The sequence below is a fragment of the Pinus tabuliformis genome, chromosome Q (genome assembly GCF_031772625.1).
Source record: "Pinus tabuliformis cultivar Carrire ecotype Pingquan chromosome Q, CPIR1, whole genome shotgun sequence".
In the NCBI taxonomy this organism is placed as follows: Eukaryota; Viridiplantae; Streptophyta; class Pinopsida; order Pinales; family Pinaceae; genus Pinus; species Pinus tabuliformis.
Window position 1 is genome coordinate 1,155,735,283 of NC_142296.1, and position 26,460 is coordinate 1,155,761,742.

The 26,460-nt window shown below is 35.6% G+C and overlaps 2 protein-coding genes across 2 annotated transcripts in view; both read right to left on the reverse strand.

Moving 5' to 3' along the window:
* The window catches only part of LOC149223745 (sister chromatid cohesion protein PDS5 homolog A-like), a 112,211-nt gene extending 98,936 nt beyond the window's left edge, over positions 1–13,275 (reverse strand). Inside the window, exons 1-5 of the mRNA XM_089383398.1 lie at positions 13,074–13,275; positions 12,769–12,925; positions 12,444–12,590; positions 11,004–12,212; positions 10,776–10,889 (exon numbers count right to left, since the gene is read on the reverse strand). Coding sequence (XP_089239524.1) covers positions 10,776–10,889; positions 11,004–12,212; positions 12,444–12,590; positions 12,769–12,925; positions 13,074–13,243 — 1,797 coding nt within the window. The 5' untranslated portion in view covers positions 13,244–13,275. The remainder of the gene's footprint in view (positions 1–10,775; positions 10,890–11,003; positions 12,213–12,443; positions 12,591–12,768; positions 12,926–13,073) is intronic.
* LOC149223746 (sister chromatid cohesion protein PDS5 homolog A-like) overlaps positions 13,258–26,460 on the reverse strand; it is a 130,160-nt gene continuing 116,957 nt past the window's right edge. The window contains exons 13-20 of the mRNA XM_089387986.1: positions 15,117–15,271; positions 14,881–15,007; positions 14,578–14,727; positions 14,402–14,461; positions 14,044–14,180; positions 13,810–13,927; positions 13,411–13,550; positions 13,258–13,273 (exon numbers count right to left, since the gene is read on the reverse strand). Coding sequence (XP_089244112.1) covers positions 13,258–13,273; positions 13,411–13,550; positions 13,810–13,927; positions 14,044–14,180; positions 14,402–14,461; positions 14,578–14,727; positions 14,881–15,007; positions 15,117–15,271 — 903 coding nt within the window. The remainder of the gene's footprint in view (positions 13,274–13,410; positions 13,551–13,809; positions 13,928–14,043; positions 14,181–14,401; positions 14,462–14,577; positions 14,728–14,880; positions 15,008–15,116; positions 15,272–26,460) is intronic.

Here is a 26,460-nt window from a genome sequence, read left to right on the forward strand (position 1 = left end):
GTGCATCCATCCTTGCATACCATGCCCTTGGTGCTTTCTTAAGGCCATATAATGCCTTCTTCAACTTGCAAACATAAGCCTCTCTATCTTTGACTTCAAATCCCAAGGGTTGCTCTATATAGACTTCTTCATCAATTGTGCCATTCAGGAATGCAGTCTTGACATCCATTTGATGAATACTCCATCCCATCGATACTGCCAAAGCGACTAATGAACGTATAGTTGTATACATTGTTGTGAGAGCAAATGTCTCTTCATAATCGATGCCTTCTTGTTGAGAGAAGCCCCTAGCCACATATCTTGCCTTATAATCATCAATATTTCCATTTGTCGCATGTTTAATCTTGTAGATCCATTTGGAAGTCACCACAGATTTGTCTTCAAGCCTAGGAACGATCTCCAAACTCCACTTTTCATTATCAATTGATACTCTTCATTCATGTCATCTTTCCATTCTTAATGTTAATAGCCTCTTCAAAGGTGAATGGCTCTGCTTCTATTAGCTTTGTCATATATGTTGCATACCCAGAATATCTTTTGGGCTTCTTACCTTCCCTAAATGTGCCCTTGGCGGCTCCATGTCCCTCTGCATCTAAAAGAGTAGATTTCAACCAGTTAGGTCTCTTTCTAGTTTCGGGGATGACCACAGGTTGCATGGGTTCACTAGGACCTTCATCTTCATGATTTGATTCTTCTTCCTCCCTGGTGCCTTCCTCTTCAAATATATGAAGATCATCATAAGAGTCCATCAGGAGATTCTTTGATTTCTTAAATGCAATACTTTCATTGAATATCACATCTCTACTAACTTCTAATCAGTGTCCTTCCTTTATGTAGATCATATAGGCCTTAGAAGTATTACTATAGCCAACAAATGTTCCCTTCATGCCTGAAGGATCCAATTTCTTTCTCTTGTCCTTTGGTATATGAATATAGATAGGACAACCAAAAATTCGGAGATGGTCCACGCTTGGTTTCTTCCCAACAAATGCTTCTTCAGTATCTAGTGACCCGTGGGGACTTCGATTTTGAATGTATACAGCAGTCTTAGTTGCTTCACCCCACAAAAATTTTGGCAAATCTTGATCATGTAACATGGCTTTTACACTTTCTTCAATAGATCAATTCTTTCATTCTGCAACTCCATTTTGTTCAGGATTGTATGGGACTATCAACTCCCTCTTAATCCCAGACTCCTTACAGAAGGCTATGATTTCCTTTGAAGTATATTCTCCTCCATTATCGGACCTTAATATCTTTATTCTCCTTTCTGTAAGGTTCTCCACTTCAGCTTTGAATTCTTGAAATTTGACGAATACTTTATCCTTGGATTTCATCAAATAAACCCAAGTTTTCCTTGAATGGTCATCAATGAATGTTACATAATATAGATGACCTCCAAGAGACTTTGGAGACATAGGACCACAGACATCGAAATGAATGAGATCCAGAATTTCTTTTGACCTTGAAGCACTGCTTCCAAATGGTCTCTTGGTATTTTTACCCAATGCACATCCCTTGCATACTCCTTCATGATCCTCCTTGAGTTCAGGGATGCCATTCACCATTGAATTTAGAGTTGGTAAGATTTTGTAGTGAAGGTGACCAAACCTTCTATGCCAAAGTTCACAAAAGCTTACTTCAATGTGAACAAAATCTTGAGAGAGGGAGTTAGCAATCTATATAGTCTTCCTTCACAGATCCCAATCATCTTTGCATTTTCGATGCTAGAGTTTTTATCCCATACTACAACCTTTCCATCTATGAAAGCAATTCTATCTTCCTTATCTTATAGACATGAAATGGCAAGTAGATTCTTATGCAAACCTGGAACAAATAGGATGTTGTTGAGATGAATATTTCCTCCATTCTCTAGCTCTAGTGAGGTTAATCCAATTCCTCTCACGGGATAGCTCTTCTTGTCACCAAGCTCAACGGAGTAAGATTTTCCTCTTGACAATGACTTTAGTTGCTTGTGCTCACCAGTCATATGTCTTGATGCTCCACTGTTGATCACCCAAATATTCTCATCTTCAAATGTGTTAGTAAGTGCTGAGAATACTCCTTCGTCCTTTGTAGATGTCTTGGTCATATCCTTCTTGAGAGAAAATAGGAGATCCCATAGTTCTTTAATGCCCTTCTTGAGATGACTTGCCACCATTGTACACTTCTTCAAGAACTTCTTCAATGTAGTAGAGATCTTCATCATGCCCTTAGCCAACCTTAGCTCTAATACCATGTTGAGAAATCTATAGGGCAGTAGTTAGGATGATTTCTCTTTTCTTGATAACTACTTGTGATGTCTTTTTACTTTTCTTACTTATTAGCTTCTTCTCTTATTATTATGTTTGTTCTGTTCATCAAACAACTACCAAACCAAGAAGAACAATAATACAAAAGAACACAAGATATAGGCTGCAAGTCAGGGCCAAAACCTCTCCACTTGAGAGGAAAACCCGTAAATCTCTTCTCTTCTTATAGATTCTTCAATTGACAAATTCCAAGACCTCTAGACCAAGACCAATACCCTTCCAAGACCAAGTCTGACTTTCTTGATGATGTGCTTCCTTTGTCCAAGTCAAACCCAGTCAAATCTCTTCCAGCAACACAACTTCGACCCCCAGCTACAAAATCTCGGCCTCCACTATAGGTTTGAAATTTTTGGCCCCTACAACTGCTACTGCATTCACACATGTGAGCAAAATTTAGTCTTCCAATTCCTTCTAGCAACTTCGCTTGGCTTGCTTCCTTGTCTAGGGCTAGTAGATGACCTATTAGGCTCCTCTTCCAGCAACTTTGATCCTCTTCTAGCAAATTGAGAATTTCGACCTTGAAGTAGTAAAACCCTAACCTTCCTTCTTCGCACGTGTGAGATAGAGGGTGAAAAATAACCCAAAACAATTCTTTCATTCTTCTCCTTCACTAGCCTTTCTTTTGCTTTTCCTTCGCTTAGATGACCAGAAGTGAATGTGTATCCAAAGGAGGTCGAGTTCCCTACTTTATATAGGTTTCTAAGGTGGATAAGGCTCCTCAATATAGGCCAACTTCTTAGCTGCCAGGCCGACTTGGCCTTGAAGGGTATTTTGACACTTTTAAATACAAAAATAATTCTTTTTACAAGTTACAATGTGCCCGATGGGGTCTTCAACTTATGGCAATTACTCTTTTGACTTCTTGACCTAGGACAAACCATAGAAGCACTCAATGGGTGCTTTACCTCTAAAATAAAAGACCTTGAGCATGAAACCCATGCTCCAAAATAGAAATAATATTTTTTCTTTCATTTTACAATATTCAAGAATTAAAAGTACATTTCATATTTATGAAGACCGAACCTAGTTACACATTTTTCAACAACATGCACAGCCATACAACAATGCATTTTTTCTTTATTTTTTCAGCAGCCATGGCTCAATCAAGGGTAGCAGGGACGAAGTACAAGAAGAGGAGGAATGTCCCCATTGGTAATGGCCCCCCTCTCTCAATTTCATCAGGGTTTTCCAATCTTACATCTGTTGGAAGTGAGGTTGCAACAACAACTCCAAATGTTGAGTGAAACATCAATTTAGCAAGATAGCAGGGTCAAGAATTGAAATTTCGCTTGTGGAAGTATGTTACAAGACATCAAGATTCGTGCAACAAGTTAAAGGGAGGAGGCAATGTTCTTTAGACATGCCACTTTTGCAACCATCAATTCAAGAGCACCCATTTCCGTCTAAAAGGGCATTTCTCGGGCACATCATCTTGTGGAATTAGAGCATGTGTAGGAGTTACTCCATCTATGAGGAAAGAACTAGAAAGAGAGGCCATTGTTGGTATGGCAATGGTGGCTGTAGCATCTAAGAAAAACAAGAATGAGGATCCCCTTCCATTCTTGAGGAAAAGAAATTATCCATTTGGGAGTTCCAATAGGGTTGCAAGCCAAGTAGCAAAAACGAGGGAACTTGGTCCAATGGACAAGATATTTCAACAAGAGAGGCAATAAGAGATCAATATTACCATTGGATGTTTTTCTATCTCAACTTCATATCATTTAATGTTGCACGATCACCTTTATTTATTGAGATGTGTCAAGCTCTAGCTCAAGGGGCTCCATTGGGGTATGTGCCTCCTAGTTCAAAGCGAAATAGAACCACATTGTTGACTAAGGCAAAGAAGGAAGTGGATAAAATGCTTGAGCCTATTAAATTAGCATGGCCAACATCTGCGGTTTGTATTGTTTCTGATAGATGGACAGATGCAACATGCCATCCACTCGTCAACTTCAAGGTGCTTCCTTGAATGGGCCTGTTTTATTGAAAGTTGTGGATGCTCTTGGAATATACAAGGATGCACAATATATGGGTGAGTGGTTCATTAAAGTTATTGAAGATGTATGTGTTGATTCTTGTGTGCACATCATCACAGATAATGCACCAGTTTGCAAAGTTGGCATGATTGTGGAAGCTAAATATCCACAAATATTTTGGACACCTTGCATTGTCCATTCCTTGAATTTAGTACTTAAATATATTGCTTTTGATGTGCCTTGGACTGGAAATTTTATTGAGGATGCACAACATATCTACAACTTCGTACAAAATCATACCAATTCCCTCACAATCTACAAAGAGCACACACATCTATCATTGTTAAAGATCGCAGATACACAGCTTTCCTTTGCATTCATCATGCTGAAGATGTTGAGAGAGGCCAGACCGCTCTTGGGGCCATTAGTTATTTCAAAGTTTTGGTATTTTTGGAGAAAGACAGATCAAGCAACCTCAAAAAGAGTCAAGGCCACACTGTTATATGATGTTTGGTGGGAGAGGGTAGATCTTACTATTAAGATCATGAACCCTATCATTGCTCTATTACGATTTGCAGATATAGACTAACCCATCCTAGGAGAGGTTTATGAAGCATGGGATTCTATGGTTGAGTCTGTGAGGACCACTATTTTCAGAATGAGTGTCGTGATCTTTCTTAATCATTGCATGTTAAATTTGTTTTCCTTGAATGCTATAGAGGACCTCCTAGAGAGATTTCCTCTGCTTAATTTCTCCCCTCATAAAACCAACCTAGATCCATCTTAACTTCGATTCTACCAAGTGCTGAGATGGGTCAAACCTATTTTCACTTTAAAAGAGGTTTGCATCTCAAGAAATTTTATCCCTCTCAATGCTTGGTAGATCCAGAGTTAAGATGGATCTAGGTTGGTTTAATTATTAATTATAATAGTTAATTTTATTTTTATTTTTATTTTATAATATTATTTTTACTAAGTCAAAATGTTAAAGATTATAACATCTCTATCATACTGGGATCAAATCTTTACATTCGAGTTGAGTTTACTTATGAAACTCAAATATAGAGAATTTTTTTAATAAAAAGTTGATCAGGTGAGAGGAAATACTAATTAAAATGTAACGTTATTGAATTTTAACTAATATTTCTCGTCACCACCAAGCCTAAATATTACATTTTGCTCAATATTTCCCCTCTCCCTGTTAATTTTATAGTTAAGTTTGTTTACTTTTAAACTTCAAATATAAAGAAAAATTACAATAAGGGTACCAATATTATAGTGTTATATTTTACCCAATATAACCTAGTAAAAACTAGATGGAGGTAGACAGAAATATTAGATAAAATGTAATAATTACATTTTACCTAATATTTCCCCCACCTCCTCCCCTCACCCCAACTCACTTTCATAGTTAAGCTTATTCATTTCTAAACTTACCATCCTAGATCCATCGGAGCTCCATAGAGTCATTATTACACATAAATTAAAAGAGTATATTACAGATATTATATTAAAGTGATTATCAAAGAAGCCATTAGAATGAAGAATCAATTATTGTAAGAAACAGGTTCCTGAGGTCGAGTGAAAGGTCAACCAAAAAATGAGATGCAGAGCTCTGAAGCTTCTAAGTCTAACCATATATACACATTATGCATTCATCCATTCAACGATAGAAACAAAGCATACAAAAAACATAGGGCCACCAAATAGATCCAGACAAATGCCCAACACAAACATGTCCATAACAAAGTTTTACCTTTATAGGCTACATGAATTCAATACCATCATTTTCTAAAGCTAATTATGTATCTAAATATAACATCAAACTAAAATGGATCTAGGCTAGTTTAATTCCCCCTTAAATAGGTTATATTGCACATGAATATCATTAGTCAATACCATGGATTCTTAATACCAAAGGGCAATACCATGGAACATTTTTAGTAATGACCATCTCGAATTACAGGGAGCATAGGAACATTAGCATGCATACAAGGCATGCATATGATAGCTAGATATGCATGCATCGGGTGCACTACAATAGTATACATACTAACTAAATGTGCAAGTACAGGGTAATGGATTAATTATTGGAAATACTAAGTAAATACCTAACCCACCAAAATATAATGAATAATTAAATGGGGTACTTGATATGTATACCACCATCGTAATATATAGTTAATACAAATTAAATACCTAACTATCAAAAGCAATAAATGCATTAAACTTAGGACTCTATAATATCATCCAATGGGTATTCTAAAATAATTCTTCATTAATAAAGCTTATTAACTAATATAACTCTGATAATAATAAACCTTATTAATTAACATATTAATTAGTGTAAATATAATAATAAACCTTATTAATTAGCATACTCATGAATTAATGTAAATATGACATTAATAAAGTTTATTAATTAATATACCTTAGTTAAAATGCATTGAGACAAAACCTCATTTTAATTCATTTATTTAAGGCTAGTCGTTATCATGCCAGCGGGATGCAGCGGTGGAACTTAAAAATTCATTCAAATGAAGGCGATGGGAAGGTTTTCGGGAAAGGGATTTTAGATGGTGGACATTTGGGTGAATATAAGTTGGATGCAGTAGGGCATGGAGGTACAGTTTTATTTTTTTGGTCTTTCCAGGGAATGCGAAGACGGGGGAGGAAATACTGAGAAAGTCACGGACAAAGGAGGAAGTTTGAGAAATTCTTGGAGCTTGGGCACGAGTGCAGAAGACCTCAATTTTGAAGTCTTCTGGATCTGGGAACTGGATAGGTTGATCCTAGATAACCTGGGAGGAAACAGTCGATTTAGTAGTAGGAGCAAATTGGAAGCCACGGCAACAGGAATAGACTTCAAACGGGATTTCCAAGTAAGCATTTGCAATTAAATTGGTAAAATTTAGGTTTAATTAATTGTCGAGTTAACTTCAAAATTTTGAGCATTAAATTTGATTGTTTGATTAATTTTGCAAATTTTTGGGCATTAAAATTTTGATTTTGCTATTTTGTTTTCTTTTATTTTATTTTCACCTAGTTAAAATGTGTAAATTACACATTTATTCCATAGTTTAATTTTATCTTAACCAACTCAAATGTTTACATTACATTACATTACACATCTCTAGCATACTAGGATGGAGAGCACCTCTTAACCCAATAAAAAATGAATAATTTTATTAAAATATATATATATATATATATATATATATTTTAAAATGAAAATATTATATTTTAAAAAATTATATTCAAAATATAGAGTCCAAAAACTACCAATGCTAAATTAACTATTTTACTTTAATTATTAGTTTATTTTATTGAATTCCATTTTTATTTTTTTATTTATTTTTTATGTAATTTGACAGAGTCAAAATGTTAAACAGGACAGGATATTTAAAACATCTCTACCATACTGGGTTGGAGAGCACCTCTCGACACAAACATATTTAGGGTTTATCAATTGAAAACTAGGGTTTTCCCCTTTACTCTAAGCATAAGTTTAATTTCTCTTAAATTTAGCACTAAAGACTCCATCACCCATGTAGGGAAAGGAACTGGGAATCCTTGTAGTAGGGAAAGGCACTAGGAATCCTTGTCGTCAAAAATCATAAAAAACTTTACCTTTTCCTTCCAATTTATTTTTCTAAGCTCTTTAGTGCAAGTCGCTAAGGCTAGGGCATAGGGTTGAATTCAACTAAGGCTCCTATTAGCATGAGATTGAGGCTTCGTAGCTTGAATTCACCTTGATTGATCCTTACAACTCAAAATCTTGCTCTTTCCTTTGTTGAATTAGCCCTAATAGGGCTAATGTCATCAACCCTAGGCAATCTATGCCCTAACAAAACTCTAATCGTGGCTAGGGCTTCAACTTAGGGCTTATTTTGAAGGTTTTCTCGTTCCTTTGTTGATTATATTCTTTGCAAACCTTTTCTTAGTGCTTTTATGCCTAGATAAGCCTTTGTTGAACTACATCTTGAGACCCTATGCGTCAATTGTCTCTCTAAGGAGCTTTTATATGATGTGTTGATCCTACACAAAGAGAATTGTCCCTTTGTTTATCTAGGAAGTACCTTAACTTAGCCTTTGATCCATATAACCTTGAGCTATTTGACTTAGAGTATCTTTTAGGTGAAAACTGGGAAACCTCTCATGTGGTAAAATCTGAAATAAAGAGCAGGAGGAGGATTGTTGAGGTCATAATGGCAATCCAACTCAATATTGCATCTAGGTCTAGCTCTTGCCTTTTGAGGCCTCTCACAAGTCTTGCTAGATTTGAGGTAACAGTTACTAATGATCATTCTCAACCCAAAGCCAATGTGATCCTACTTGAAACTAAAGAAGCGGGATCATGAGGTAATGCATCCGATATCTGCATGTATATGGATATCTAAACATAAAGTTATTTCTCAAACATAGAGACTATAAGCAATGAAAGGTCATTTTGGGCTAAGACCCCCAAAGAGCATAATCCAAGTGAACTAGATGCACTACATGTATAAATCCTCTCTAATAACCAAGTTTAAGTATTTTTAAAATAGTAGGAGATGACCTGGAGTATCTAAAGAGGAGCTAAATGGAGGGAGTTAGCCAAGAGAAATGGTCACTAACTAAATAAACTAAGAATCCTCTAGAAAACAACAATGTAACCTAACAAGGGAGCATGTAGAGGGATTGAACTCAAAAGTATAAGGAGCTAGATAGAAGTATCAATCCCTACCATGAGTTTCTCCTAGACTCTAGACATTGTGGAGCAAAAAAGAACAAGACTAAAATTGGCCTCGAGGAGGAAAAGATGGCCCTAAACTCCACCTTGATGATATATTGACGGACAATCCATTTGTCATGGATGATGCATTATAGAAGAAGGCTCCAAACTCTCTCCATCCTAGGCCTACTTAGCCAAAACAAAAACAAAAAAATAAAATCCAAACCTCATAGCCATAAAGGACAAGAGGTGCATCTTGGATAAGATATCTTGGAAGAACCTTTGCTAATGCCAAACACAAGATGGTTAGCAATGATGAGTTACACATAGAGGTTAATCGATATCGAGATGAAGTCAATAGCATAACGCATCATACGGAGAAAAAGCACATTAATGAGAGAACCAATACATTATTAGAAAGGGAGAACAAAATCAATGAGTTGATCAAACAATAGAAGACATTAATCAAACCCTCCAATAAGAGATGCAAAACACAGCTATAATGAGGGGTGTTGATAAGGATGAAACGATGAAGAGACTTAATGATCATAGTGAAAGAACTGAATAATTAACCAAATGGGTAGATGCATTATTTGCAGAAACCTTAGCCTAGCGAAGATCGACACAATATCCAAAAAAAAAATCAACTGATCAAAGAAATCAAGAAGCACCAGAAATAGTTTTTCCAGGTCAAATGCATAAATAAATATTTCAAGATAGAGATTATCAAAAATTTTAAAAAGAGTTACAGAAATATGACGCTAAGAACCATAGAGGAGCCACTGTCTGGGAAAACAAAATGGTGGGTATCTTTGAATCAAATCCCCCATTGGGTGAACGAAAATAATAATGATAGCCTCCAACAATCTAGAAGGGGGAGCTTATGATTTTTTTTATGGTGCTCCAAAAAATGTGATGCTCGTTCCTTTCATTGGTAAAGTTTCACAATTAACTTATTAAAAAGGTTCCATGATGAAGAACAAAAGAACATAAATGTGAAGATCTGGTGACAAGATAATGCAGATTCACAAATGAGAAATTGGTAAAAATGTATATCTGTGGGTTGAAGGATTACATCCATAGTGAGATAAAACTATGGCACATGTTACCACCCAAATTAATATGTCTTGCCAAAGTATTCACGTGAGGATAAGGTGGTATCACACAAGACAGAAACCCCCTGTCGCCTCAACACGAGTCCCCACACTTTAAACCCAACTCCTATTGAAAGGCTATGGGGGAATTCCCTACAAGATGCTTCACCAAAGAAGTTAGATTTGGTAAGACATACAATTTCTTCACTAATGTCTAATGACAGCCTAGGGCGAATATAGGAGCTAAATGACTTGCCGAATCTGGAAATGAAATATTATTGCAGAAAAAACATAGACCCATGAAGATGTAGATATATCTATTATCAGCCACTAAGAAATTAGGAAAATGTGTGAATTAACTGCTACACACCTTGTAAGAGCCATTTTTCTGATATGACAATGAAATGGTTATAATAGTCTCTAATCGGACAGGAAATTAAGAAAGTATAAATCTATTCAATGTGACGACATATCTACACCATAGTACACCAGTGACTCATTTTCTTCAAACAATGTGTGCAATGTGTATAATAGATTGAGAACTCATAACATTATCATCACAAAGAACATATAATGTGAAGTTCAGAAAAAAACAAACAGCTCTCATCCATTACATCAAGACAAATAAATGGCAGTCAGAAGCAAGTACCTTCATTGAAAATAGATAATAAATGATTACCTTCTCCGCTCCAGAGAATCTTTTTCTCCTTGTAAGTTTTCTTTGAGCCTCCCTGTGGTTGCTTTCATCTTCATTCAATCCCTTCTGTGGAGACACAGGTCCACTGGCAGGTTTCTACATCCACAAATGGTGACAATAAATGCACAAAAATTCTCTTTCAAATTTCCAGAAAATATCAATTACTTAGAACAGCTTCTATCACAGAGTATCAGATTGATGCATTTCCACCTTTTTAGGCAAGCACACAATCTCTGACTTTGGATCCAAAGATTCATTTTGTGTGGAGAGCTTTTGATCTCCCAGCAGACTTCTTTGTATGATTTTACCAAGTTGATCACAATTGTCATCTAACCTCTTATTGGAAATCTTTGCTTCATTCTGTCCAGAAACATTATTTTCTTCTAATACTTGACAGACAGGAATCAATTCTTCTCCTGACAATCCATCGTACCCTCTTTCAATGGCCATTATTGCTGAATCTGGCAACTTAAGCTTTTCCTTAGAATCACATATTTTGCCTGAACCTTTCAGACAGCCTCCCCTGCATTGAAATGGCATTAAACCTTCAGATCTGTCTAACAGGCCTTGCTGCTGGCCTGAAGGAAAGCCAGGTGATTCCTTACAGAGATGCATCTGTTTCCTGTTACATGGTTCCATTTTGTCTACGTCATTAAGAATAAAATTAACATCGGCAGCCATGGTATTCATAGGAACTGTATCCGAAGTTTTCCCCTCTCTTTCTTGCTCAACCTTGCACACTGAATGGATATCTAGGTTTCTTAAACGCATTGATCGTTTCTGTGTGAAAAACTTACTTCTTTGGATCTGCTCATCATTATGATGCATCTGACACGCTGTAGAAAGATCACTCACCATACTTTCAGATTTGCATCCCAAACAATTTTTGACCTTCAACTGATTAGAATCCTTACTTGATAATATTTGTGTACAGACTGGGGAGATCAAATCTACAGATGACTTACTAGGTCTGCCACGTTTTCTTTTGGGAAAGCCTAATGCTTCTGCAACAGTGGGCATGACATTATTTGCAGCAGGCTTAACTTCATTCAGAACCACATCTATTGTACTTTGTGACTTCTCCTCATGCTTTTCTGAAGGCTTATCCAACTCTAAACTTTTGTTATCTTTTGGACCATTCTTGGAAGGTCTGCCCCGTTTCCTTTTGGGAAGGACTGATACTTCAGCAGCAATCATCAGATCTTTGGGACCATACTTGCATGGTCTACCTCGTTTCCTTCTGGGAAGGACCAATGCTTCTGCAACAGTCCTCATAACATTATCTGCAGCAGACTTGACTTCATTGAGCATCACTTCACTTCTGCTTTTTGAATGCTCCTCATGCAGTTCTGAAGGCGTTTCAGACTCCAAACCCCCTCCATCTTTGGGTTTGTTCTTGCATGGACTTCCAATAGATAACTACGATGCAGAAAAGGAATAATGAGTCCGTAATTCATTTAAAGGGCATTTCAGTCTTTGTATGTTCCACAATAGAAGAATATTGAATGATTAACCCCATCCTTATAAAGATAAAGATACATTCATCCTTAACCTAAGCTTCTTTGTTTTTACATATCGCCAGTACATCTTGTACAACAAAACAAAGTAAAAGAGCAGAAAATAAATTTACACCATCAAAAAAAATGCAACCTTTAAATGAGTATCTTCACTCCCTTCTGAAGTCCTACAGTACAATCCTGGGAGTGATATAGATATTGCTTTACTTCCTGTGTTGACCTGACTGTCAGCAATGTCCTTTGTGATCAAAAGACCAACATCACAGATCATGCTGAGGTTCTGCAAATATTTAAATTTACCAAACAATTAATAAAAAATGCTGATATGTGAAATCTTCTGGTATACTGAGACAACACAGATAAGGACATAACATGAACAAAATTGAAATACACTTCAACCAAGATAACCAGAACAGAGTCTATCCAGTGATAAGCCACACATAAAAATAATAAATCACCTTAGACTTAGATTTGTCGACAGCGTCTTCCATTTGCTTGATAGACTGAAACAGTGTCATTATCAAAGTAGTACTATCCACTTTATTTCCTTTCTGTGAATCATGGTTTTCACCTCGATCTTGGTGAAGTATTACTGAGAGAAAAAAATGCAACTGCCTGCAAAACAAGTTGATTTTATATTAGAGGAAAAATCATATAGATTCAGTAAATTGGTCAAAGACTGCTACTTGTAAAGAATGAAGATAACCCTGAGATATTTAATCCTGAAAAAGAAAAGTAGATAAGAAAAATATGAAGAGCATACCGATAAAATGGCTCAAATGCTTCTGCACATATGCTTTTATTAGAAACAGAAAAATCAGGATGGTGTGCCATGGCGTGTATCAAATAACTAAGAACAAATTCTGGACAACATGTACATGAGTTGCAATCTAATTGCAAAGAGGACTCCTGCAACTGGGTATCTTGACACATCTCAACAAATTCAGCTAAGTATCGTCCGGACTGCAAAAATGAGTCCAGAATCAGAATATACAGGCATAAACACGATCTCATTTCAGCTACAGAATAGTCATTGAAACTATCATGGAAAATGTGTTGATACAATCCTTGGGCAGGAAAAGATATAACATGTTTCAAACCATACCTCTAAAATATCATGCTCAGTTCCTCCAGCTATGCTGAGTACAAAATCACATGCATATTTATGGTGAAGATTCCTATCCTTTAAGTATCTATGAACCTTAGCAAGAAATTGTTTCCTCACATCAGGGAAGATGTCCTGAAGCCAAGATATAGAACATGGAAATTATGTGTGTACTTAAGTAGAACTATTGATCACTACAATTCATCCAGTATAAGGTATTTACTATTAATACACTCAAACACTCTAGTTTCTGCAGACCAGCTTGATGAGCTCAAAGTGACAAGAAAGAGAAATTTATTTGAGACGAACTATATTCACAATAACATCTGAATAAATGACCTAATACTTAAGAGATACACATGGAAAAATTAATATTCAAAGCATTAGAACTAACCTGCGCCATTCGCAGTGTCAAATGAAAAAGTTGAGGATTTATATGACAGTCCCACAGCTTAGAAAGCTGCAAAACAGCTTTGGCAGCTGCAAGCCTTATATGAGATTTGTCATCCTTGCTGGCAACAAGTAGAGTAATTTTAAAGAATGAGAAAAATCTGTCATATTTATTGCATCATCATGCTTTTCAGATATCAACCCTAATTAAGAAAGGATAGCCTTGTATCATATGCACCTTGACAATACTTCCTCTGATATTTCGCCTGCAGTAATAAGTTTTGTAAGCACCCCAAGCAGAGTTTTTATCCCTTTTCTTAAATGAGCATCTCTGAAGGGTAAATAACTTCTCATGAGAGTTTTAATACCACATATCTGGAATAAACATGGAAAATACATTCTTAGCACATATAATACAAAATGGAAGAGATTATTCCCCTCCATGTTCACAACCAAGGGAATGATACAGAAGAATCAAGATGACTGACACTGCTCTCGATTATAATGTAAATTTTAAAACTACCAGTCAACTAATCATTAAAGATGAAGAAAAGTTGTATAGACCAAGCAGTGAGAAAATCTTCATTCCAATGTACCTTTAGAAAACACTCCTTACTTCTGCCATTGCACCCTGTTTCGGAAATGGCAGAGGAAATCTGGAAGGGCATACATAGCGATCTCTTAGTGCATTATTGTAACTAATTCCAAAAGAATAGGTACATAAAAGCAAACAATAATGTACAAACTTATGTTTTAATTTTTCAAATCATACACTGTTTTTTTGAAGCAGTTTACAACAAATAAACTTAATAATCTCTTCCTCCCGAGTCTCAAAAATTGGCATTGCAGTTTGAGCAATGCAACCTAGAGATTGCAGTACCGTTGCCAGATGTTCATTGTGTTCCAACATATCAACAAGTCTCTGCACATCGAATGAATTAACAAAAGTATATTCTAGTGGATGTGTAACCAATTAATCTTGAAAATAATATCAAAGCATAGAGCTAGACTACACCTAGAGGCTAGAAATGTGTATATAAGATGTATATGAGAAAACACTTGCAATGCATGCCACCTTGTACAGTGCAGAAAGTGCCTCGTGTTGAAAATCCTTTTTTATTGCAACAATAGCTTGCACTGCATACTTGGCCTGCTTTCGAGTACCCTCTACGCATAATCTTTCAAGCAGAAGATCTACAGACCTGCATGCCAAGCCAGTTATTTATACAGAGAAAAAATAATCCCAGCATAATAAATTCTCCAATAAAGAAATAGATTATTCGCAAACTTTAGGCCTGCTACTTAACTTACATGCTATTTGCAATGATCTTTCCCTGGATAGTACAACCAATATTAGCCAAAATGTGCACTGCTCCCTCTTTAATGTGATCACTATCGTCATTAAGCAGCTGAAGAATATCTTTTGCTGCTCCATCAAACAATGAAGGGAAAAATCTAGCAAAAATCTGAATTCGGCAAGTTACAATTAGATATAAAGTGGATTGTCGGAATATGATAAAATAAATAAGACTGCAAAATCTATTCTCAATGTAAAATATACATGTACATTCAACAATAAAAGAAACAAAAAGTGGTACTATAGTAATGTCCACAAATGATCAAAATAAGTCAATGAGACTCAAAAGAAAAGCAAGTTCCAACAGCAAAGTGGGAGTGTCTTTTCCTTCTCCCCAAAAATATGGAATCTAGATTAATAAAAAGAACAAAACAAAGTAACAATATAGAAGGGTAAAATTTCAAATACATAAATCCTAGACAATGAAGTAGAGGCTAGTGATGTGTGACAGAAAAGAAGGAAAAGACAAATTCTCATGTAGCAAAGACAGTTGGGTGATGTAAAGGATCCTAATTTCTATCAAAATCAAAGGAGGATCCCAATTGTTGAGAATGGTGTAATCTTCACATGTGGCCATGACCATCTCACATTTTGTTATTAATACATTTCATCAGGCATTAATTGAAAATAAGGGTATCATTTATTGTAACATTAGGTTATGGTTAAGATAGACCTAGTCCAAATAAGAATGGCCACATTCCTTCAGTGAGGCATCTCAAGGTATTTGGTTCCACCTATTATGCCTTGATTCCTAAGGAGAGAAGGAACAATTTTGGTGCAAGGAATCGGAAGTGCCTCTTCTTGGGGTACTCAAATACCACCAAAAGTATATTGCCTTTACAATGAGGTAAACAAAAAGTTCATTCTTTCTAGAGATGTAACTCTTCTAAAACCTTCGAAGAATGACAAAATAGTTGAGTGGCAGCTTGACCATCTAGATAGATTAATTCATGTAAAGACGTATCATGAGTTAGAATGTTGAGATTCCACTTCTTGCAGGGGGGATACCTATCTTGGATCAATCTTTGGAATCTCCTTTTTCAGCACCATCGCCCCCTCTTGAACATGTTACAGCCACTTCATCAAATAAGGAAGTTCTAGATGACGTGATGATGTGATTGAGAGGATTGAAAGGCTGAACCTTGATGTAAATGTAGCACCATCTCAATCGGTGGAGCAGCCTAGACCATCTCAAAAAAGGTACCAAAGTGGCTCATAAAGACACTTGAAATTGTTCATCGTAATGACGTCAAAAGGATAGGAACTAGAGGTTACACCAGACAAGATGATGGAGGTGATGCAGATAATTCAGATTCAAGTGATGTAAGATGATATGGATGTTTTATATAATTGTGAATTTTGAATTTATCTACAAACTTTGAACCAACTTCCTTTGAAGAAACTACTTATCATGATGAATGGAAAAAATCCATGCAAAATAATTTTGATGCTCTAATCAAGAATGAGATGGAAGTTGGTGGACCCTCCATATTAGCTGCAAGTGGATCTACAAGAACAAGCACAAATCAGATGGCTCACTTGACAAGCAGAGGGTGAGGCTTGTCAAAAAGGATTTGCATAGAAACAAGGCATTGATTATGGAGACTTATCCCCCCACAGCAAAATGGGCAACCGCTTGTACCCTATTTTCCTTGGCAGCACAGAATGGAAGGTTTATTAAACAGATGTGAAGAATGCTTTCTTGAATGACGACTTGAAGAGAATGTCTTCATGTCTCAACTAGAAGGTTTTATTGTTAAGGGACAAGAACAAAAAGTATGTAAACTCATCAAATCCTTATATGGTCTGAAACAAGCACTGTGAGCCCTGCCATGAGAAATTAACTGAGCATCTTCTACAATGGAATTTCAAGCACTTTAATTTTGATGATGCAAATCTATTTGTCAAGAAAGTTGGAAAAATTGTTGTATATATTGCAATATATACAATAACAAGCAACAATGGGAGCTATATGGGATCCATAAAGAACGCATTGAAAAAAGCTTTTAAGATGAAGTATTTCAGATATCTTCACTACTAGTTGGGGATTGAAGCAACTCAAAATAAAAAGTACATATTCATCTCCCAAAAGAAGTAAATTGGAGAATTGTTGAACAAGTCTGGCACGGCTAAGTGTAAGCCTCTCTCTATTCTGATGGAACAAAATTTGTATCTCACATCAAAATAAGGGAATGAATTTGAGGAGAAAACCAAGTACAGATAGCTTGTGGGAAGACCTATCTACCTTAACACCACTAAGCTAGATATTTATTTTTGTTGTTGGGATCCTTTCCACGTTCATGCAGAAACCTTATAAGGACATTGTTTTGCTGCAAAAAGAGTCACAAGGTACTTGAAGGGAACTCAAGACATTAGACTCAAGTGCTCTAAGGTGGATGAATTCAGACTTTGATGGGGATAAAGAAAATGGAATGCCAGATTCAAGCACTTTCATGAGTCTTGGATCAATAATTGTCTCTTGGAGGTCATGCAAAGAGCTAGTTCTAGTTGATTCCATGATAGAGGTAGAATATGTGGCAGTTGCAGAAGCAACAAAGGAGATTGTGTTGCTCAAAAAATTACTTGAATATTTGTAGGAGAAACAAGTGAATTCCACTCCTCTTCTAGTTGAAAATACTTATGCAATCAAGTTGGCCCAAGTGTTATGAACAATGGGCCTAAAAAAGATAATCCGCCAATAATTATAGTTCACTTCAAGGGAAAACCTCCTTTTACAATGAATACAATATATGAGGCAAGATAAGATGATCCTGAGGCTAGGGCTACTTGGTATGAATGTTATTAGAACCGAACCAATGATCGAACCGAGAAAACCTTGTGGAGCGGGAACCGGTCGGAACTGGTAAAAAACCGAGAAAAAACCAGTTTACCAAAAACATATAAAATATTCTTAGTTTAAAGAAAAACATATATATTCACGCACATCCATATGAATCCAAACCATTTATACACAAATATGCAAAAGTTCTTATTTATATAGCATATAAAGATGCACATAACCAAAATAGCATTGAGTGCAATCCATCCCTAAACTGAAAATACATCAACAAATAGGCTCTAGATGGCCTTGTGGAGTGGGAACCGGTCGGAACTGGTAAAAAACCACGAAAAGAACCAGTTTACCAAAAACATATAAAATATTCTTAGTTTAAAGAAAAACATATATATTCACGCGCATCCATATAAATCCAAACCATTTATACACAAATATGCAACATTTCTCATTTATGTAGCATATAAAGATGCACATAACCAAAATAGCATTGAGTGCAATCCATCCCTAAACTGAAAATACATCAACAAATAGGCTCTAGATGGCCTCTAGCATCCAAAAATAATATGCTACAACAAATACCTACATATCATCAAAATCATTGCCTATATTGGGATCTTTGTCATCAATATAGTCTTCTAAGCATTAAAATAATATAGAAAAAACATAGCATGTCAAGTCAAGATTTTGTTTGAGTGATGGGTATATTTTTAGTAGAGTCATCATTAGAGGAGTTCAACAACCAATGCCACTAACATCAAAGTACATAGAGGGATTGGTGATCTTTATTAAATACTAGTCCCTTACCCTTGTACATGACAAAATCCAATGAAAATGTTGCAATCCTAAAATCCAGAAAAATTGTTAAGTCTACTAGATTTTGAGTGAAATCTAAAATTCTACTTTCTCTATATGAAATCCAATGAGGTTGCAACCACTCTCAAACATCTATAGGCCTGAATATTAGGTGGCCTAGGGGAAAATTAGAAGTGGGCCAAGCAAATCAAAAAACCAAAAAAATTAAAAATAAAAAAAGGCAAATTTTTTACATTGCACAGGAAGGTACAAACTGCACAGAACCGGTCACAAATTGGTTGGTTTGGTGGAATAGGCCGGTTTGGTACCGAACCGGCCTATACCATTTTGGACCAGTTTTGGGCCAAAAATGGTCAGACCAGTCGATTCCACCGGTTCCGGTCCAGTTCTGATAACATTGCTTGGTATATATATATAGGAGACAAGGGTTCCACCTAGAGATAGTTGACCATCATTTAAATTTTCCCTAAGTATAACTTAGGAAAATTGGTTAATTAATAGTAATTAATTAAGAAAGGTAAGAATTCTCTAGAATCTCACACGGATAGACTTGAAGATGATCTCAACCATCGATTAAGTTTTAATCTTGGTCGTTGGAATCCCAACTAGAGGTTATAAGAAGAGGTTGATGGGTAGATGGAGAAAAACACAGAACAATGAGTGAGAGCCAGTAATGTGAGTTCCTTGTGCAGTTTGAGCTATCTAGCATTATTGTTTGAGCTAGAGAAAAGACGTGGGGCTAGAGAGGGGCAGAGACAGTGATCCAAAGGAATATTTTCCAGTTCTGAAGAGACAAGAGGGTAGGTCAAATTATTTCTCCAAGAGGCTACGCATGGACTTCGCAGTGCCTCAAGAAGGCAGTTCAATTTAATTGGAGAGGAGATTGTTTCAGTTTCCAAAGGCTGGGAGGATTTTCCAGTAGAAAGGAGAGACACTTCCCAGTTAGCAGTAAGCAGGACAACTTGATTAGCATCAATTCCAGGCTAAGTTTGTGACAGGTTGCGTAGAGGTGACACAGAGCCTGCACAAAGAGTTTGGACGGCTTGCTTTTCAATTGTCAGTTTGAGTCGAGATTGCTTGGAGACGAGGGTAAACACCCTTAAGTGATTTTGGCAGTATTTCTCTCAGATTGGATAGCCAGTTGGGCATCCAAATTTATTGTACTTAGAATTCACTGCTACATAATAATAAAACCCTCAGTTGTTGCACCAATTTAACCACATTGGGTTTTTCAAGGGACATTTGTCCAAAAATAATTGTCATTTTCATGTGTGCGTGCTAGCATTTCTCAGTTCCTATTGTTTGCTTCCACAGTATTTTTTATGGTGAAGAAATTGCAATGCGAACAATTTGTTATTTTATTGTAAACAAAACAAACTGCATAATTAATTTTTCAGTTAGAAGAATTATTTCCAATTGTTGCATTTCAAGCAATTTTCACACCTTCCTCATCAATCTTCGGTAAAATAGTTTAGATTGATATCTTATCACTGATAACCTTCTTTAAGCAAGAAACATGCAAGACTGGATGTACATGTGAAGATGTAGGCAAATCCAATTAGTAAGCCATAACTCCAATAATTTGCAACATCTTATAGGGGCCATAATAGCTCAATGCTAATATATTGTCTTTTTTTTGCTTAAGGGACATCTCTCTATACAGTTGTAGTCGCAAAAATGATCAATCCCCAACTTCAAAATTCCTTTCATTGTGATGTTGATATGCTTGTAGTTTAATCCTATTTTTTTGTTATAACCTAATTGTCCTTCAATAGTTTGAGAACCTTTTGTTGGTGCCCTATGTAGTCCTCTATTAATTGAACCTTTGCAGAACCTTTTAAGGATGATGTGATGGATAGAGGATTATATCAATAAAGTGCATAAATGGGGACATTTTTTATAATGGAAGGATATGTTATACCACCATTCTGTCAAGGTAAACTGTAAAATATCCCCTTGGAATACCTTGGACTTTCCCTTCAACTTTCTAAGTTTGTTTGGTTTTTTGACACTAGACTTTTGTCAAACAGTTTGAATACACATGGTTGTAGGTGCACTTCTCTTAAATTTGGTTTCAAATGAGCATACACAATGTCTAATACTTGCCAAGAAGATTCTTCAAAACAACATTATAAGATTTATACCAAGCCCAAAAATATACATACTACTAATATAAGTTCGCATAGTTGTTGGGTCTAGAATGTGGATGCAAATTAGAGTTTCATTTACTATCAATCCGAGTAAATAAACTTCAAGGATCATCCAATATATATGGACTCAGAGACAAACTAAACTAAGCTAGGTGAAGAAATATTAAAGCTCCCTTACAAGAGACTGTTCATTAATATTTCTAATCAACTATTTAAACTAATGAAATTAAAACTCTTTAAACATAATTCTGATTGATTGCATGAAATATTAAAGCTCTCTTACAAGAGACTATTCGTTTATATCTCAAGCATATAAATCAGAAACTTAAACTAATGAAATCAAACATTAAATAACAAATCAAATTCATTGAAGGAAACATTAATACTTTCTTACGAAAGGTCATTCATTAATATTTCAAACATATGAACCTAATAATTTAATCTAATGAAATTCACAAACATAAAATAAAAGCTTACCAAAACAAAAGTGTACTTGCTAGGCAATGGGGATCCTTCCAAGGATTCACAAGCACACCAAAAGAGAAGTCAAATGTAGAGGATCAAAGAAGCTCCATTTTATTCATCATGATTTTCAAAGTACAATGGCTATAAGCTCATATGATCCTAACCAAAACTATTCTAAATTCTATCTAGATTAACATTACTAGATTACAATGAAGGACTAGGTTCTAAGATTCTAAAAATACTAACATTACAAATGAAGATTAAGATTACAAATGAAGGAGATAACACTCCTATTTATATAAAAGCTATGATAACAAACTCATAAATGTGGAACCACTATTCCCTCCTTTGATCCACATATTTCTCAACCAATGGTGACACATAACCCTATCCTCCATGTTCTCCTCAAATTCGAATTTGAACATAGAGTGCCACATAAATATGCCTTGGAAGCTTCCTTTGTATCTACACATGTCAACAAGCTCATTCTACTTGTTAGGTATAAGTATATGGATATTATTTTCTAAAGTTTAACCATAAATTCACTTAAAAATACTAAAAACTAATAATGTTTTGGAAAACACAATGGTAACCCATGTAAAGATGAAAGTGAAGCTGATGTGGTGACATGGTTGTGGAATAGAGGTGAGAAAATGTGTGAATGGAGTGAAAGTGGATATATTTTGAGGATAATTCTTAGGCCCAACAATAGTAATAAATCTAAGTGTAAATAACAATTTCATTAATTTGGCATAAGAGTATACAGTGAGCAATAGAGTAGAGGAACCTGGTGTAAAATCAGCAATACAAACTTTGGTGTATCAGGTACTTAATGGGTAGTTCTAGCAGTACAATCTTAAAGGATATAAGCCCCCAAAATGACTGTAACTCAAACCCTTTTGCATAGAGATATCATTCCCACGCAAGGTTGTTTGTATAGTCTTCTAAACCAGTAGCAAGTCAACCCCTTCTCTTAATACTTAGTCTCCACAAATGATTGTCTATTGATATCAGTTCACTCATCCAACAAACAAGGGAGTTCATGGTCACTACAACAGGTATAAACTCGGCATAATATGATGACAACTCAACCACTGAATCAAGACACTTTCCATAAACTCGTCCAGTATACCAGTACGAACGCAACCATCTGAAATCACTGAATTTGGCCTCAATTTAACACATAGCTCTCAGCCAGCAAGGAAGGTATACTCAATCGATAGAAATGAGCCAGCAGTGGAGTTGGGTAATCTAGACCTCTAATGATGCACCTAAAATTAGTGATTCAACCCTTTAAATGTGGCTCAGGAGCTCAGCCTTTTAATGGGTATTCCTACCTTGTATAAAGATTATAAAAAACCAAAAGTTAGTATTTAAAATTAAGTGATAAAACCATTGACTTCTTCTACTAATATATTATTCTCCATTGAAGAACAATGGTGAAATCTGAGTGATCTCGCTCCCATACTAGCTAGGGTGTATAGTTTCAACACCAAAACTAGCAACTAGAATGAGGGTTTCCAAAAACACTATACTCTTCCTCAAGAACTCTCCAAAATTCTAATTTGCAAATGAGCAAATGCAAGAATGAGGAGAGATTTCTCGTTTTCCCCTTTTTATAACTCATTCGCCACTTTTGTCACCTTTTTATCTCTTTATTTTAATAAAGTCACTTCAATGGGTTTTCTCACTTTATAATTTAAAAGTGACTTTTCATTAGCCTAGGACCCATGTCCCCCCTTTTCTCCACTTTAGCTTTTGTAATGTTTTCTCCTAGGCAAATTGAGTTCCCTTAATCAATTTTTCCCATCCTAGCCTACGGAAACCTTATTAGGCTAACAGACCCCCTTCCTTATGTCTCTTAAGCGAATGAGAACATTACAGAAACTACTTGACCTATTGTGTCTCTTTATCAGATACAAAGCAATGAATATATCCTTCTAAACATTTATTCACAATCTTAATTTTTCCATCGAATTGGGGATGGTAGGATGAGCTATGAGTCAATTGAGTACCTAAACAAGAAAATAATTCAGTCCAAAAATTTCTAGTCAAAATTGGATCTTTGTCACTTACAATAATCTTTGGGATTCCATGTAGCTTTTGGATTGTTTCTATGAATGTTGTTGCCATTATACTTGCTTTAAAAGGATGGAAAAGAGAGATAAAATGGGCATACATTGTCAATCGATCTACCACTACCATAATGACATCCTTTCCTTCATATTTGGGTAAACCTGTAATAAAATCCATTAAAACTTCCTCCCTATGGTGAATTGGTATGGCTAATGACTGTAGATGACCTGAGGTCTTGATTGTCTCTCCCTCATTCTATTGGCAAACCACATATTCTACCACAAACCTTTGAACATCAGATTTTAGACCTTCAAAAAAACTACCCTTCTTGATCCTATGGTAAGTTTTCAAGAATTATAAATGTCCTCTTATAGAAGTGTGCAATTCCAAAACGACCCTTCGTCTGAATTGGGAATTCATAGTGATTTTTGTGGCCCACTTTCTTCTCCTTTCTGTAGGTTCAAGTATTTCTTAATGTTCACTGATGACTTCTCCAGACACACTTAGGTATACTTCTTAATGTTCACTGATGACTTCTCCAGACACACTTAGGTATATTTCTTTTATGGGTTAACCTTTGTAAACATCAACTACAAAGGTTAAGAACAAATAATGGAGGTGAATATGTCAACAACAAATTCACAACCTACTACATTGCACAGGGCATTTAAATGCAACAGACTGTCCCATATGCACCACAAAAAAATGGTGTTGGTAAAAGAAAGAATAGTACACTAAAGGTAATGACTAATTGTATTATTCAATCTAAGGAATTAAGTCTTCATTGTTGGGTAGAAGCAATCAACTATGCAAATCACATAGTAAATCGCACTCCCACAAAGGATTTAAAAAATATAGCATCTGAAGAAGAATGGATTTGTTTCCACCTCGCTTGCACACCTAGGTTAGTGTGGGAAAAATCATCAACCCCACAAGGTGTGATCTTAGTGGTAAACTCAGAAAAAGGGTAGTAACCTAATCCCAATTCTCTTCGTTAAAGCTCTCTCCTAGTTAAGCCAAGGGGGGTGGTCCCTTAAATTGATTAAAAAGTGAAATGTGAGTTTCTAGGAGACTAAGATTAATCGAACTACTTATCAAAGATAACTTGATTCCAAGATATAACAAACATGTATGTATATGAGCAATATTCAATGATTCATTCAAAAGATAAAGAGCATAAACCAGTGCTTAAACAAATAATTGCTCAAAGTAAATGACAAGTACTTGCTCAAATGGAAATTCAAAGTACAATGATAAGAAGTCTTGCAAAACCAATGTTAGATCAAAATGAATAAATAAAGTATCACTTGCAAATGGAAATTGTACTTGTAAAGAGAATTCTCAAGTAGCAATAGATAATGACATCAAATAACAATGAGCCAAATAATCATCAAGATGACAAGTACATTGAATAACAATATTGCAAGTAAAACTTGAAATACTCACAAGATGAATTGATTAAGATGATGTGCAAAACTAACTAATGTGAAATGCAATTATCTTGGTTAATTTTAATCTATATGCCTATCCTAAAGTGAGAAATTATTCTTTCAAGTTCCTACCAAGGGGTAAAGATTGGGGTGACTTGCAAGGAAGAGGAGTTGAGGAGGCGCTAGTCCTTCATTAACGACACCCTTCCCCTAATCATTACAAATCATACGTGTCACCATTCCTACAAAGGGACAAAGCCACCTTCATAACTACAAGGTCACGTACTTTACCTTACTCCGTACGAATGTTGCACAAAGCGAGATCATTTTTTGGAAGCGGATCCACAAAAGCGTCATTTCCCAAAAATCTAGGAAGCGAAGTGTCTCAGAAGCGTCTACTATATTTGTGCAAGGTGGAACTTCAACCTGTACACCCCCCCGAATATTTCCTTTCCACACAACTTGCAATACAAGTTTTGTCTATCACTCGGAGTTTTAGGGTCACCATATTCCCAGAAAGGATCCAATTTCCTTGGCATGTTTGTTTTTGAATTTTGAATTTGCAAACCTATGGAAAAATAAGGATTAGGAAATAGGAATTTAGGATTACATAATACAAATTACAATTTAGCATTTGCAAAATTACAAGTTAATTATTTCCAAAATCCCAATTTCTAAACCCAAGTTACCCAACCAAATGCCAATGGCAAATGCCAAAAAACAATGAAAATTCAAAAAAAATAAACAATGTTTAAAAAAAATGAGAAAATAAAAATAAAAAATTGGTTCTCATAGTCATAACAAATTACCCATCCCAAATCAATGAAAAATTTCAAAAAATTCTTTAAAAACAATGAAAACCAAAGTTTTTATAGAAGCAAAACCAAAAAAAATTAATCTACATACCTCTTTTATGGACAAATTGGTGATCTTGGCTTGGATTCCTCCTAAAAACGCTTGGATTCGCTCCCAAATCCGACGGAAACCCTTCAGCTCCTCTCCCTCACCTCTTCTCCTCCTCCTCCGCGCGGCGACAGCACAATGAATTAAAAAAAAATCGAATTTGCCATATAAAACCCGGCTGCCCGCGCCTCCCACGATTTTTACGCAAAAAATCGCGATTTTTTCGAAAAAATCGCGATATTTTCAAAAAATCGCGATTTTTTCGATAAAAATCGGTATAAAAAAAAGTGGCGATTTTTACGGATAAAAATCGCGATTTGATCGGGCAGAGGAAAAAATCGCGATTTTCCGATAAAATCGCGATTTTATCGCGATTTTAACAACACTGATATATATATATATATATATATATATATATATATATATATATATATTTGCATTTATATTAAAAAAACATCCAAAATACCAAAATAGTTGTAGAAGACATGAAAACATGCATATTTTTACATAAATCAAGATAGACATGGCAACCATTGTACATCAATGATTAATTGTTCCAGCATCAACCATCTAAAATCTAGATTCCTTTTCTCTTGTCTAGTGTTTGCCTCTACTTTGATTCTCTAGGGATATTAGTCAACATTGCCCGATTTTGATCAAACGA